The 17099-nt window shown below is 37.2% G+C and overlaps 3 protein-coding genes across 3 annotated transcripts; 1 reads left to right on the plus strand and 2 right to left on the minus strand.

Moving 5' to 3' along the window:
• Positions 1–2991: 2991 nt before the first annotated feature.
• Positions 2992–3210, plus strand: BESB_050850 (uncharacterized protein; the record flags this gene model as incomplete). Its single annotated transcript, XM_029363521.1, has 1 exon — positions 2992–3210. One exon carries the CDS (start codon positions 2992–2994, stop codon positions 3208–3210), a length of 219 nt encoding a protein of 72 aa, XP_029215018.1.
• Positions 3211–5209: 1999 nt separating this feature from the next.
• On the minus strand, positions 5210–6324 carry BESB_050860 (uncharacterized protein; the record flags this gene model as incomplete). The annotated part of the gene is made up of 2 exons (XM_029363522.1): positions 5210–5462; positions 6272–6324. The coding sequence occupies 2 exons, from the start codon at positions 6322–6324 to the stop codon at positions 5210–5212; spliced, it is 306 nt and encodes a 101-aa protein (XP_029215019.1).
• Positions 6325–9788: 3464 nt separating this feature from the next.
• On the minus strand, positions 9789–10552 carry BESB_050870 (cytochrome b; the record flags this gene model as incomplete). The annotated part of the gene is made up of 2 exons (XM_029363523.1): positions 9789–10246; positions 10516–10552. 2 exons carry the CDS (start codon positions 10550–10552, stop codon positions 9789–9791), a joined length of 495 nt encoding a protein of 164 aa, XP_029215020.1.
• Positions 10553–17099: the final 6547 nt, after the last annotated feature.

Consider the following 17099-nt stretch of genomic DNA (forward strand, 5'->3'; position numbering starts at 1 on the left):
AAGAACTTGGTTGTCTGTATCTCATAACCGGAGTCATCTTCAGTATTCTAGGAACTATAATGTCTTTGTTTATTCGATTTGAGTGAACACATAAGATCATCGAATTTAACGGTATGCTCCTGAAAGTAACGGGTACAAGCTGTAAACAAAGGACTCCTTAACTTAAACTGAGGAGTCAAGTAGGTACAAACCGTACAAGGATTAATTATGTCCATCTGTGCATCTAAGTTGAGACTATCGGTTATATATTTTAGACGCTAACTTCCCGGCTAAACTTTGACTTATTAAACCAGCCTGGGATCATAAAAGTACTATGTATGGTAAGATTGAGCGTGAACATTGGATGTCACCATGGTTATAGTTACGGTACATATATAAAATCTACAGTACGATTTGAGATTTTGTTACGTGACGAGCGGTGTGTTTAAGACTAGTTTACATGCGCTCATTTTAATATGTAGTTATTTAACGAAGTTCTATTGTGCTAGCATGGTTTCGAGAACACACCAAATTTCCATGAGTCTATTCCGGGCACACCTCGTCTTTTATCGGTGTGCTCTCAATCTAAATTCATCTTATAACTTTGGTTTCTTAGTTGCAATTACCTTTGTACTCCAAATAATTACAGTATCACTTTAGCGTTCCGATATACTTCTGAAGCATCTTGTGCATTTGCTAGTGTTCAACATCTAGTTAGAGAGGTAGCAGCAGGATGGGAATTTAGGATGTTGCATGCAACAACTGCTTCTTTCGTCTTCTTGTGTATCTTAATACACATGTCTCGAGGTATGTATAACTCCAGCTATAGTTATTTAAACTACTGCTTGGATGTCTGGTTTAGTTTTATATCTACTTACTATAGCCACTGCTTTCCTCGGTTATGTACTACCATGGGGACAGATGAGTTTCTGGGGTGCTACAGTCATTACTAATCTCCTTTCTCCAATACCATATTTAGTACCTTGGTTACTCGGTGGATACTATGTATCTGATGTAACATTTAAAACGATTCTTTGTATTGCACTTTATATTACCTTTTGTAGGTTGCATTCTAATTGTATTACACATCTTCTATTTACATTTAAATGGTTCTAGTAACCCTGCAGGTATTGATTCCGCACTTAAAGTAGCCCTTCTATCCTCATATGTTAATGACCGATGCTAAATGTCTATCCTATCTAATTGGTTTTAATTTTCTTACAAAACGCGCTTTTGGTTTGATTGAATTATCGCACCCAGATAACTCCATACCAGTGAACCGGTTTGTAACTCCGCTTCATATCGTACCTGAATGGTACTTTTTAGCATATTATGCGGTGTTAAAAGTAATCCCATCCAAAACCGGTGGTTTGTTAGTATTTATGTCCTCTCTCATTAACTTAGCTCTTTTATCTGAAATTCGAGCTTTGAATACTCGAATGTTGATACGACAACATTTTATGACTCGAAATGTAGTCAGTGGATGGTAATTATTTGGGTATACAGTATGATCTTCTTGATTATTATTGGTAGTGCTATTCCACAAGCGACTTATATCTTATATGGTAGAATTAGCTACTATCGTATATCTTACTACCGGATTGGTTCTATGCTTATACTAAATCAATAGTTATAATGACTACAGCTTCCAAGCAAACATGATTACCGTGATATTGAAATCCAACACTTTTAGCTGTCTTAAGCAGTCCAGTGGGGTGGTGGTGTACTGCAATCATAAAGAACTTGGTTGTCTGTATCTCATAACCGGAGTCATCTTCAGTATTCTAGGAACTATAATGTCTTTGTTTATTCGATTTGAGTGAACACATAAGATCATCGAATTTAACGGTATGCTCCTGAAAGTAACGGTACAAGCTGTAAACAAAGGACTCCTTAACTTAAACTGAGGAGTCAAGTAGGTACAAACCGTACAAGGATTAATTATGTCCATCTGTGCATCTAAGTTGAGACTATCGGTTATATATTTTAGACGCTAACTTCCCGGCTAAACATCCCTTTTCTTTGAAACACACTTCCCTTCTCGCCGTTAGCATGATCTCAAAGTACCAGAAGCCATGTGATCTATATAGTATAACGGACATTAGACCGAACCTGCGATAAGATAAATATATCTTGGATGATTGTATATTAGCGGCTAAATGTCAATCAAAACATGCGAATTTTAGGTTTTCCATGAAAATCTATTTGGAAGAAGAGGCTTGATAGTACTACCGTAAGTACATAATATACAGTCCCAGCAGTAGCGGTTAAACTATAGAAGAGTCGAGTATTATCCATGCATACCAGGCGTAAAAAGCGTTCATCCAGTTACTAAACAGGTGCCAGGCCAACAAGAATCCGATCCGTGTATTCAGTACAGGACTAACATTAAGAAGGCGACTACCAAAGTGAATGTCATGATATTCGTACAGCTTGTATACAAATGTTGGTTTTTCAAATATACGCTGGATACCACTATACTTAATGCACTTAACATGATGGTCATGAAAAGCACAAGAGAACTTGGATCCGGTAAACAAAGACCTTCAAGATCTAAACCAGTAGTCCAACTCGTAGTATATACTCCCCAGAAAAAGGTAGTTTATATCAACCTAGGAATCCCATTTTAGTAAGTGTAACATGGAGTCTAGCTTCAGTTGTTATCTGATTGGTATTGCATGCCTGGTGACTTAGAATATGATTCTTATTAATGGGAGCACAGTTCCCTGGGTATCCAATCCAGTGCTCTGCCTTGGGCATTGAAACTAACCCACAGTTCAACCCTGTATTATAAAATCCAGTAGACTCATGTCCTTGTCGTTTATATAAATCTATTAATGCTTGTCAAGTTCCTTGTATCTAGTGTTGATGTACAACAGACGCTCTCCTTGTTCCACTACCTAACCATAATCTATTGTTCCAGATATTAAGGAATGTACGCTTCATATAACTACACAACGTTATGCCAAGAAGGATACCAGATTACCCTGATTATCTTTGTTATATTAATACATGGTGTTCAATTGGTTCTATATCCACAATAGTTATCATCTTAACTATCTCTGCATTAAGTATAGTGGTATCCAGCGTATATTTGAAAAACCAACATTTGTATACAAGCTGTACGAATATCATGACATTCACTTTGGTAGTCGCCTTCTTAATGTTAGTCTGTACGGATACACGGATCGGATTCTTGTTGGGCCTGGCACCTGTTTAGTAACTGGATGAAACGCTTTTTACGCCTGGTATGCATGGATAATACTCGACTCTTCTATAGTTTAACCGCTACTGCTGGGACTGTATATTATGTTACTTACGGTAGTACTATCAAGCCTCTTCTTCCAAATAGATTTCATGGAAAACCTAAAATTCGCATGTTTGATTGACATTTAGCCGCTAATATACAATCATCCAAGATATATTTATCTATCGCAGGTTCGGTCTAATGTCCCGTTATACTATATAGATCACATGGCTTCTGGTACTTTGAGATCATGCTACGGCGAGAAGGGAAGTGTGTTTCAAAGAAAAGGGATGTTTAGCCGGAAGTTAGCGTCTAAATATATAACCGATAGTCTCAACTTAGATGCACAGATGGACATAATTAATCCTTGTACGGTTTGTACCTACTTGACTCCTCAGTTTAAGTTAAGGAGTCCTTTGTTTACAGCTTGTACCGTTACTTCAGGAGCATACGTTAAATTCGATGATCTTATGTGTTCACTCAAATCGAATAAACAAAGACATTATAGTTCCTAGAATACTGAAGATGACTCCGGTTATGAGATACAGACAACCAAGTTCTTTATGATTGCAGTACACCACCACCCCACTGGACTGCTTAAGACAGCTAAAAGTGTTGGATTTCAATATCACGGTAATCATGTTTGCTTGGAAGCTGTAGTCATTATAACTATTGATTTAGTATAAGCATAGAACCAATCCGGTAGTAAGATATACGATAGTAGCTAATCTACCATATAAGATATAAGTCGCTTGTGGAATAGCACTACCAATAATAATCAAGAAGATCATACTGTATACCCAAATAATTACCCATCCACTGACTACATTTCGAGTCATAAAATGTTGTCGTATCAACATTCGAGTATTCAAAGCTCGAATTTCAGATAAAAAGCTAAGTTAATGAGAGAGGACATAAATACTAACAAACCACCGGTTTTGGATGGGATTACTTTTAACACCGCATAATATGCTAAAAAGTACCATTCAGGTACGATATGAAGCGGAGTTACAAACCGGTTCACTGGTATGGAGTTATCTGGGTGCGATAATTCGACATAGCTGTGATGTTAAGGAGCATAGGAGATGCTACACGCCTTAATTGGTACTGCATTGATATAATTATCGTACAAGCACTCAGCTAGTTATTGAAAACACTTCCCTTCTCGCCGTTAGCATGATCTCAAAGTACCAGAAGCCATGTGATCTATATAGTATAACGGGACATTAGACCGAACCTGCGATAGATAAATATATCTTGGATGATTGTATATTAGCGGCTAAATGTCAATCAAACATGCGAATTTTAGGTTTTCCATGAAATCTATTTGGAAGAAGAGGCTTGATAGTACTACCGTAAGTACATAATATACAGTCCCAGCAGTAGCGGTTAAACTATAGAAGAGTCGAGTATTATCCATGCATACCAGGCGTAAAAAGCGTTCATCCAGTTACTAAACAGGTGCCAGGCCAACAAGAATCCGATCCGTGTATTCCGTACAGACTAACATTAAGAAGGCGACTACCAAAGTGAATGTCATGATATTCGTACAGCTTGTATACAAATGTTGGTTTTTCAAATATACGCTGGATACCACTATACTTAATGCACTTAACATGATGGTCATGAAAAGCACAAGAGAACTTGGATCCGGTAAACAAAGACCTTCAAGATCTAAACCAGTAGTCCAACTCGTAGTATATACTCCCCAGAAAAAGGTAGTTTATATCAACCTAGGAATCCCATTTTAGTAAGTGTAACATGGAGTCTAGCTTCAGTTGTTATCTGATTGGTATTGCATGCCTGGTGACTTAGAATATGATTCTTATTAATGGAGCACAGTTCCCTGGGTATCCAATCCAGTGCTCTGCCTTGGGCATTGAAACTAACCCACAGTTCAACCCTGTATTATAAAATCCAGTAGACTCATGTCCTTGTCGTTTATATAAATCTATTAATGCTTGTCAAGTTCCTTGTATCTAGTTAGCTCACTGCGTACTTAGGATCAGACCAAAAGAGTTCACTAATGGTACTAGAAAATAGTGAGATCGCGTTAGTTCTTGGGAAAACGACTTCCGAACCACCAATATATATTGGTACAAAGAAGTTACCATATCCTCCGTACAAAGCAGGCATTAAGAACATAAAGATCATAGCTAGGCCATGTATCGTTATTATCACATTATAAGTAGCTATCGTCTCTGTACAAATGATCCGCGATCCAGAACTTGTATAACTCAAATCGAATAAACAAAGACATTATAGTTCCTAGAATACTGAAGATGACTCCGGTTATGAGATACAGACAACCAAGTTTCTTTATGATTGCAGTACACCACCACCCCACTGGACTGCTTAAGACAGCTAAAAGTGTTGATTTCAATATCACGGTAATCATGTTTGCTTGGAAGCTGTAGTCATTTATAACTATTGATTTAGTATAAGCATAGAACCAATCCGGTAGTAAGATATACGATAGTAGCTAATCTACCATATAAGATATAAGTCGCTTGTGAATAGCACTACCCAATAATAATCAAGAAGATCATACTGTATACCCAAATAATTACCCATCCACTGACTACATTTCGAGTCATAAAATGTTGTCGTATCAACATTCGAGTATTCAAAGCTCGAATTTCAGATAAAAGAGCTAAGTTAATGAGAGAGGACATAAATACTAACAAACCACCGGTTTTGGATGGGATTACTTTTAACACCGCATAATATGCTAAAAAGTACCATTCAGGTACGATATGAAGCGGAGTTACAAACCGGTTCACTGGTATGGAGTTATCTGGGTGCGATAATTCAATCAAACCAAAAGCCGTTTGTAAGAAAATTAAACCAATTAGATAATATTGTAGATAGGAACAAACTGTCTCCAGACGTTTCTTAACCCAGCTCACGATTACATCTGACGGTGAACTAGCGTTCCTAACTGAATTTGTTTCAATAACAAGGAGTAATGAGCCGACATGGAGGTGCTGATACAATCGAGGATTAGAACTCCCAATATTATCTGACCTGTTATCCCCGGCGTACCTTACGACCGTTATATGATTTAGAGATAGAATTAATGTGATTAATATCCACATGGTTTCTACAAAGTGTAGATATAAAATAGTGAATGGTTCTGTAAAGATCTTGCATAACATACCTTTAGATTTGCTTAGCATTATAGAGCTTGTAGCATGTAAGTAACTAAAGAACTATAGATACTTTGAGTGAAGAATACAAGGATAGCTCCAACAATAACATGGCTAAAATGTATACCAGTTAAGATGAAAAGTCCATTACCAAATGCATTATCATTAATATAAAGAGATAGTCCTAAGTATTCCGTACAGACTAACATTAAGAAGGCGACTACCAAAGTGAATGTCATGATATTCGTACAGCTTGTATACAAATGTTGGTTTTTCAAATATACGCTGGATACCACTATACTTAATGCAGAGCATAGTTAAGATGATAACTATTGTGGATATAGAACCAATTGAACACCATGTATTAATATAACAAAGATAATCAGGTAATCTGGTATCCTTCTTGGCATAACGTTGTGTAGTTTATATGAAGCGTACATTCCTTAATATCTGGAACAATAGATTATGGTTAGTAGTGGAACAAGGAGAGCGTCTGTTGTACATCAACACTAGATACAAGGAACTTGACAAGCATTAATAGATTTATATAAACGACAAGGACATGAGTCTACTGGATTTTATAATACAGGTTGAACTGTGTAAAGATCATTGTGTTATGGTTCTATCACAAACCATTGAGATTACGAAGTTATGGTTTTGGGCTCGTGAGTGTCTCTCAATAACTAGCTGAGTGCTTGTACGATAATTATATCAATGCAGTACCAATTAAGGCGTGTAGCATCTCCTATGCTCCTTAACATCACAGCTATGTCGAATTATCGCACCCAGATAACTCCATACCAGTGAACCGGTTTGTAACTCCGCTTCATATCGTACCTGAATGGTACTTTTTAGCATATTATGCGGTGTTAAAAGTAATCCCATCCAAAACCGGTGGTTTGTTAGTATTTATGTTATCAACATGTCAATGAAATATCAACAACGATGAAACTTATTTGGTTAACATAACAACATAGAAGGTAAAGCTGGATTACGTTCAAACTTTACACTGGATACGTTTCAATGTTAACTTACTAAATACCATGGGAGCGAAGAGAATCTAATATGTAACTCCGTTCATGGAAATCAAAAGAGCTTTCACTGATTGTATTTATGAAACGTGATTAGTTCACCTAGCCAACACGATCCGGTTGTTTGGGAATAATATCCCTATTTAAGGGATTGATATGTGCTACAATAACACAGTCGGTACGAAGTCGAAACAAGGTAGTTGATGGTGAACCAGTGGCTGAACAAACCTTTTTATTGATTATGCTGACTTTAGTCCCGAGAAACTACAGTTCTGCTTAAACTGAGGAGTCAAGTAGGTACAAACCGTACAAGGATTAATTATGTCCATCTGTGCATCTAAGTTGAGACTATCGGTTATATATTTAGACGCTAACTTCCCGGCTAAACATCCCTTTTTTTGAAACACACTTCCCTTCTCGCCGTTAGCATGATCTCAAAAGTACCAGAAGCCATGTGATCTATATAGTATAACGGGACATTAGACCGAACCTGCGATAGATAAATATATCTTGGATGATTGTATATTAGCGGCTAAATGTCAATCAAACATGCGAATTTTAGGTTTTCCATGAAATCTATTTGGAAGAAGAGGCTTGATAGTACTACCGTAAGTACATAATATACAGTCCCAGCAGTAGCGGTTAAAACTATAGAAGAGTCGAGTATTATCCATGCATACCAGGCGTAAAAAGCGTTCATCCAGTTACTAAACAGGTGCCAGGCCAACAAGAATCCGATCCGTGTATTCCGTACAGACTAACATTAAGAAGGCGACTACCAAAGTGAATGTCATGATATTCGTACAGCTTGTATACAAATGTTGGTTTTTCAAATATACGCTGGATACCACTATACTTAATGCAGAGCATAGTTAAGATGATAACTATTGTGGATATAGAACCAATTGAACACCATGTATTAATATAACAAAGATAATCAGGGTAATCTGGTATCCTTCTTGGCATAACGTTGAAACCAAGTATATGCATAGGGATGAAAATTAATAAGATACTACCTAAGAAGACTACAAACCAGATGCTTAAATATGGAGAAGCACCGGTATTTACATGGAATAGATTTACAGTATCTCCGAACATATCTCTGCTATAGAAGATAAAGCCACATATAGTAGCTAGTACTGCACCAAGAGATAATACGAAATGGAAATGAGCTACAATATAGTATGTATCATGTAGGGCAATATCCATACCAGCGTTACCCATAACTACACCTGTAGTACCACCTAGAGTAAACAATAGGATAAAACTAAGAGCAGCCCATAGATCTACAGTTCTTGTAGTTGTATGGCTAGCCATATAGGTACCTAACCAGTTGAAAATCTTAGTACCGGTAGGAATTGCAATCATAATAGTCATAGCAGAGAAATAAGCTCTGGTATCTACCTCTAGACCGACTGTCATCATATGATGTGCCCATACTAAGGAACCTAGAATAGAAATACAACCCATAGCTAAGATCATAGATTGTCCACCGAAGACAGATCTAGCAGCATACATAGATAATGTCTGCGAGACTACACCAAAAGCAGGTAAAATTAGAATGTATACCTCTGGATGTCGAAGAACCAGAATAGATGTTGATAAAGTACACTATCACCAGAATACATAGAATCATAAAATTCAGTGTTTACGTGTAGATCAAGAAGGATCATAACTAATCCACCAGTAAGAATAGGTAGAGTGAAGACTAACATAAGGGCAGTAAATATGATAGCCCAGATATATAGAAATATAGTTCTTAGCACCAGCATTAGAACCCATGAAGACGCAAGTACCAAGGAAGTTAATAGAACTTAAAATACTACTAATTCCTAGTACTGCAAGACCTCCGATAATCCAATCAGTTGCCTCTGGATTTAACACCATCAAGCTAGTACTTAGTGGAGGATACATTGTCCAACCAAGACCACTACCAAACTCGGAACAAATACTTTGAGTTAACAACACAGAACCTAATGGTACTAGAAAATAGGAGATCGCGTTAGTTCTTGGGAAAACGACTTCCGAACCACCAATATATATTGGTACAAAGAAGTTACCATATCCTCCGTACAAAGCAGGCATTAAGAACATAAAGATCATAGCTAGGCCATGTATCGTTATTATCACATTATAAGTAGCTATCGTCTCTGTACAAATGATCCGCGATCCAGAACTGTATAACTCAAATCGAATAAACAAAGACATTATAGTTCCTAGAATACTGAAGATGACTCCGGTTATGAGATACAGACAACCAAGTTCTTTATGATTGCAGTACACCACCACCCCACTGGACTGCTTAAGACAGCTAAAAGTGTTGGATTTCAATATCACGGTAATCATGTTTGCTTGGAAGCTGTAGTCATTATAACTATTGATTTAGTATAAGCATAGAACCAATCCGGTAGTAAGATATACGATAGTAGCTAATCTACCATATAAGATATAAGTCGCTTGTGGAATAGCACTACCAATAATAATCAAGAAGATCATACTGTATACCCAAATAATTACCCATCCACTGACTACATTTCGAGTCATAAAATGTTGTCGTATCAACATTCGAGTATTCAAAGCTCGAATTTCAGATAAAAGAGCTAAGTTAATGAGAGAGGACATAAATACTAACAAACCACCGGTTTTGGATGGGATTACTTTTAACACCGCATAATATGCTAAAAAGTACCATTCAGGTACGATATGAAGCGGAGTTACAAACCGGTTCACTGGTATGGAGTTATCTGGGTGCGATAATTCAATCAAACCAAAAGCCGTTTGTAAGAAAATTAAACCAATTAGATAATATGGTAGATAGGGAACAAACTGTCTCCAGACTTCTTAACCCAGCTCACGTATTACATCTGACGGTGAACTAGCGTTCCTAACTGAATCTTGTTCAATAACAAGGGAGTAATGAGCCGACATGGAGGTGCTGATACAATCCGAGATTAGAACTCCAATATTATCTGACCTGTTATCCCCGGCGTACCTTACGACGTTATATGATTTAGAGATAGAATGTAATGTGGATTAATATCCACATGGTTTCTACCAAAGTGTAGATATAAAATAGTGAATGGTTCTGTAAAGATCTTGCATAACATACCTTTAGATTTGCTTAGCATTATAGAGCTTGTAGGCATGTAAGTAACTAAAGAACTATAGATACTTTGAGTGAAGAATACAAGGATAGCTCCAACAATAACATGGCTAAAATGTATACCAGTTAAGATGAAAAGTCCATTACCAAATGCATTATCATTAATATAAAGAGATAGTCCTAAGTATTCCGTACAGACTAACATTAAGAAGGCGACTACCAAAGTGAATGTCATGATATTCGTACAGCTTGTATACAAATGTTGGTTTTTCAAATATACGCTGGATACCACTATACTTAATGCACTTAACATGATGGTCATGAAAAGCACAAGAGAACTTGGATCCGGTAAACAAAGACCTTCAAGATCTAAACCAGTAGTCCAACTCGTAGTATATACTCCCAGAAAAAGCTGATAAATAATCCTGTCTCAGAGATGATAACTCCAAGTACGATGCTACTGATTAGACTAGCATCTGAGTAGTAGTTTTCTCTCGCTGTTAAGATGAGTGAGAACAAGAATCCATATATTACGCCTAGAACATAACCGATGTGGAATAATCTTAATGTAGTAGATATTGAAATCCAACACTTTTAGCTGTCTTAAGCAGTCCAGTGGGGTGGTGGTGTACTGCAATCATAAAGAAATTGGTTGTCTGTATCTCATAACCGGAGTCATCTTCAGTATTCTAGGAACTATAATGTCTTTGTTTATTCGATTTGAGTGAACACATAAGATCATCGAATTTAACGGTATGCTCCTGAAAAGTAACGGTACAAGCTGTAAACAAAGGACTCCTTAACTTAAACTGAGGAGTTCAAGTAGGTACAAACCGTACAAGGATTAATTATGTCCATCTGTGCATCTAAGTTGAGACTATCGGTTATATATTTTAGACGCTAACTTCCCGGCTAAACTGACTTATTAAACTTTGAAACACACTTCCCTTCTCGCCGTTAGCATGATCTCAAAGTACCAGAAGCCATGTGATCTATATAGTATAACGGGACATTAGACCGAACCTGCGATAGATAAATATATCTTGGATGATTGTATATTAGCGGCTAAATGTCAATCAAACATGCGAATTTTAGGTTTTCCATGAAATCTATTTGGAAGAAGAGGCTTGATAGTACTACCGTAAGTACATAATATTACAGTCCCAGCAGTAGCGGTTAAACTATAGAAGAGTCGAGTATTATCCATGCATACCAGGCGTAAAAAGCGTTCATCCAGTTACTAAACAGGTGCCAGGCCAACAAGAATCCGATCCGTGTATTCCGTACAGACTAACATTAAGAAGGCGACTACCAAAGTGAATGTCATGATATTCGTACAGCTTGTATACAAATGTTGGTTTTTCAAATATACGCTGGATACCACTATACTTAATGCACTTAACATGATGGTCATGAAAAGCACAAGAGAACTTGGATCCGGTAAACAAAGACCTTCAAGATCTAAACCAGTAGTCCAACTCGTAGTATATACTCCCCAGAAAAAGGTAGTTTATATCAACCTAGGAATCCCATTTTAGTAAGTGTAACATGGAGTCTAGCTTCAGTTGTTATCTGATTGGTATTGCATGCCCTGAGTACGTAAGGAAAAGGAAAGGTTAACCGCTATTTAAACACAACAGTTACCGTAGCTGTAGATGAATGCTAAATCTAGAGTATCTCTCCTAAGACACTGCATAACATATGAATGCTCCTTCCGCCATTCGTTGACTGTGTTTACCACGGGGAATTAGAACAGAATACCAAGTTCTTTGCCTGGAGGTTTGTTACGTTCCGTACAGTTGTAGGTAAAAGGTATGTTAGAGACTTAGACTAGCGTTGGAGCACATTGTTTCATTCGATAGTCCACGCTCAATCTTACCATACATAGTACTTTTATGATCCCAGGCTGGTTTAATAAGTCAAAGTTTAGCCGGGAAGTTAGCGTCTAAAATATATAACCGATAGTCTCAACTTAGATGCACAGATGGACATAATTAATCCTTGTACGGTTTGTACCTACTTGACTCCTCAGTTTAAGTTAAGGAGTCCTTTGTTTACAGCTTGTACCGTTACTTTCAGGAGCATACCGTTAAATTCGATGATCTTATGTGTTCACTCAAATCGAATAAACAAAGACATTATAGTTCCTAGAATACTGAAGATGACTCCGGTTATGAGATACAGACAACCAAGTTCTTTATGATTGCAGTACACCACCACCCCACTGGACTGCTTAAGACAGCTAAAAGTGTTGGATTTCAATATCACGGTAATCATGTTTGCTTGGAAGCTGGAAGACGGAATCGTTATTAAGCGCCAGGTAGTCCTGGACACTGAATCCATGAGCGTGAACATTGGATGTCACCATGGTTATAGTTACGGTACATATATAAAATCTACAGTACGATTTGAGATTTGTTACGTGACGAGCGGTGTGTTTAAGACTAGTTTACATGCGCTCATTTTAATATGTAGTTATTTAACGAAGTTCTATTGTGCTAGCATGGTTTCGAGAACACACCAAATTTCCATGAGTCTATTCCGGGCACACCTCGTCTTTTATCGGTGTGCTCTCAATCTAAATTCATCTTATAACTTTGGTTTCTTAGTTGCAATTACCTTTGTACTCCAAATAATTACAGGTATCACTTTAGCGTTCCGATATACTTCTGAAGCATCTTGTGCATTTGCTAGTGTTCAACATCTAGTTAGAGAGGTAGCAGCAGGATGGGAATTTAGGATGTTGCATGCAACAACTGCTTCTTTCGTCTTCTTGTGTATCTTAATACACATGTCTCGAGGTATGTATAACTCCAGCTATAGTTATTTAACTACTGCTTGGATGTCTGGTTTAGTTTTATATCTACTTACTATAGCCACTGCTTTCCTCGGTTATGTACTACCATGGGGACAGATGAGTTTCTGGGGTGCTACAGTCATTACTAATCTCCTTTCTCCAATACCATATTTAGTACCTTGGTTACTCGGTGGATACTATGTATCTGATGTAACATTAAAACGATTCTTTGTATTGCACTTTATATTACCTTTTGTAGGTTGCATTCTAATTGTATTACACATCTTCTATTTACATTTAAATGGTTCTAGTAACCCTGCAGGTATTGATTCCGCACTTAAAGTAGCCTTCTATCCTCATATGTTAATGACCGATGCTAAATGTCTATCCTATCTAATTGGTTTAATTTTCTTACAAACGGCTTTTGGTTTGATTGAATTATCGCACCCAGATAACTCCATACCAGTGAACCGGTTTGTAACTCCGCTTCATATCGTACCTGAATGGTACTTTTTAGCATATTATGCGGTGTTAAAAGTAATCCCATCCAAAACCGGTGGTTTGTTAGTATTTATGTCCTCTCTCATTAACTTAGCTCTTTTATCTGAAATTCGAGCTTTTGAATACTCGAATGTTGATACGACAACATTTTATGACTCGAAATGTAGTCAGTGGATGGGTAATTATTTGGGTATACAGTATGATCTTCTTGATTATTATTGGTAGTGCTATTCCACAAGCGACTTATATCTTATATGGTAGATTAGCTACTATCGTATATCTTACTACCGGATTGGTTCTATGCTTATACTAAATCAATAGTTATAATGACTACAGCTTCCAAGCAAACATGATTACCGTGATATTGAAATCCAACACTTTTAGCTGTCTTAAGCAGTCCAGTGGGGTGGTGGTGTACTGCAATCATAAAGAACTTGGTTGTCTGTATCTCATAACCGGAGTCATCTTCAGTATTCTAGGAACTATAATGTCTTTGTTTATTCGATTTGAGTGAACACATAAGATCATCGAATTTAACGGTATGCTCCTGAAAGTAACGGTACAAGCTGTAAACAAAGGACTCCTTAACTTAAAACTGAGGAGTCAAGTAGGTACAAACCGTACAAGGATTAATTATGTCCATCTGTGCATCTAAGTTGAGACTATCGGTTATATATTTTAGACGCTAACTTCCCGGCTAAACTTTGACTTATTAAACCAGCCTGGGATCATAAAAGTACTATGTATGGTAAGATTGAGCGTGAACATTGGATGTCACCATGGTTATAGTTACGGTACATATATAAAATCTACAGTACGATTTGAGATTTGTTACGTGACGAGCGGTGTGTTTAAGACTAGTTTACATGCGCTCATTTTTAATATGTAGTTATTTAACGAAGTTCTATTGTGCTAGCATGGTTTCGAGAACACACCAAATTTCCATGAGTCTATTCCGGGCACACCTCGTCTTTTATCGGTGTGCTCTCAATCTAAATTCATCTTATAACTTTGGTTTCTTAGTTGCAATTACCTTTGTACTCCAAATAATTACAGGTATCACTTTAGCGTTCCGATATACTTCTGAAGCATCTTGTGCATTTGCTAGTGTTCAACATCTAGTTAGAGAGGTAGCAGCAGGATGGGAATTTAGGATGTTGCATGCAACAACTGCTTCTTTCGTCTTCTTGTGTATCTTAATACACATGTCTCGAGGTATGTATAACTCCAGCTATAGTTATTTAACTACTGCTTGGATGTCTGGTTTAGTTTTATATCTACTTACTATAGCCACTGCTTTCCTCGGTTATGTACTACCATGGGGACAGATGAGTTTCTGGGGTGCTACAGTCATTACTAATCTCCTTTCTCCAATACCATATTTAGTACCTTGGTTACTCGGTGGATACTATGTATCTGATGTAACATTAAAACGATTCTTTGTATTGCACTTTATATTACCTTTTGTAGGTTGCATTCTAATTGTATTACACATCTTCTAATTTACATTTAAATGGTTCTAGTAACCCTGCAGGTATTGATTCCGCACTTAAAGTAGCCTTCTATCCTCATATGTTAATGACCGATGCTAAATGTCTATCCTATCTAATTGGTTTAAATTTTCTTACAAACGGCTTTTTGGTTTGATTGAATTATCGCACCCAGATAACTCCATACCAGTGAACCGGTTTTGTAACTCCGCTTCAATATCGTACCTGAATGGTACTTTTTAGCATATTATGCGGTGTTAAAAGTAATCCCATCCAAAACCGGTGGTTTGTTAGTTTTATGTCCTCTCTCATTAACTTAGCTCTTTATCTGAAATTCGAGCTTTGAATACTCGATGTTGATACGACAACATTTATGACTCGAAATGTAGTCAGTGGATGGGTAATTATTTGGGTATACAGTATGATCTCTTGATTATTATGGTAGTGCTATTCCACAAGCGACTTATATCTTATATGGTAGATTAGCTACTATCGTATATCTTACTACCGGATTGGTTCTATGCTTATACTAAATCAATAGTTATAATGACTACAGCTTCCAAGCAAACATGATTACCGTGATATTGAATCCAACACTTTAGCTGTCTTAAGCAGTCCAGTGGGTGGTGGTGTACTGCAATCATAAAGAACTTGGTTGTCTGTATCTCATAACCGGATCATCTTCAGTATTCTAGGAACTATAATGTCTTTGTTTATTCGATTTGAGTGAACACATAAGATCATCGAATTTAACGGTATGCTCCTGAAAGTAACGGTACAAGCTGTAAACAAAGGACTCCTTAACTTAAACTGAGGAGTCAAGTAGGTACAAACCGTACAAGGATTAATTATGTCCATCTGTGCATCTAAGTTGAGACTATCGGTTATATATTTTAGACGCTAACTTCCCGGCTAAACATCCCTTTTCTTTGAAACACACTTCCTTCTCGCCGTTAGCATGATCTCAAAGTACCAGAAGCCATGTGATCTATATAGTATAACGGGACATTAGACCGAACCTGCGATAGATAAATATATCTTGGATGATTGTATATTAGCGGCTAAATGTCAATCAAACATGCGAATTTTAGGTTTTCCATGAAATCTATTTGGAAGAAGAGGCTTGATAGTACTACCGTAAGTACATAATATACAGTCCAGCAGTAGCGGTTAAACTATAGAAGAGTCGAGTATTATCCATGCATACCAGGCGTAAAAAGCGTTCATCCAGTTACTAAACAGGTGCCAGGCCAACAAGAATCCGATCCGTGTATTCCGTACAGACTAACATTAAGAAGGGCGACTACCAAAGTGAATGTCATGATATTCGTACAGCTTGTATACAAATGTTGGTTTTTCAAATATACGCTGGATACCACTATACTTAATGCACTTAACATGATGGTCATGAAAAGCACAAGAGAACTTGGATCGGTAAACAAAGACCTTCAAGATCTAAACCAGTAGTCCAACTCGTAGTATATACTCCCAGAAAAAGGTAGTTTATATCAACCTAGGAATCCCATTTTAGTAAGTGTAACATGGAGTCTAGCTTCAGTTGTTATCTGATTGGTATTGCATGCCTGGTGACTTAGAATATGATTCTTATTAATGGGAGCACAGTTCCCTGGGTATCCAATCCAGTGCTCTGCCTTGGGCATTGAAACTAAACCCACAGTTCAACCCTGTATTATAAATCCAGTAGACTCATGTCCTTGTCGTTTATATAAATCTATTAATGCTTGTCAAGTTCCTTGTATCTAGTTAGCTCACTGCGTACTTAGGATCAGACCAAAAGAGTT

Source organism: Besnoitia besnoiti (genome assembly GCF_002563875.1).
Source record: "Besnoitia besnoiti strain Bb-Ger1 chromosome Unknown contig00030, whole genome shotgun sequence".
NCBI lineage: Eukaryota > Apicomplexa > Conoidasida > Eucoccidiorida > Sarcocystidae > Besnoitia > Besnoitia besnoiti.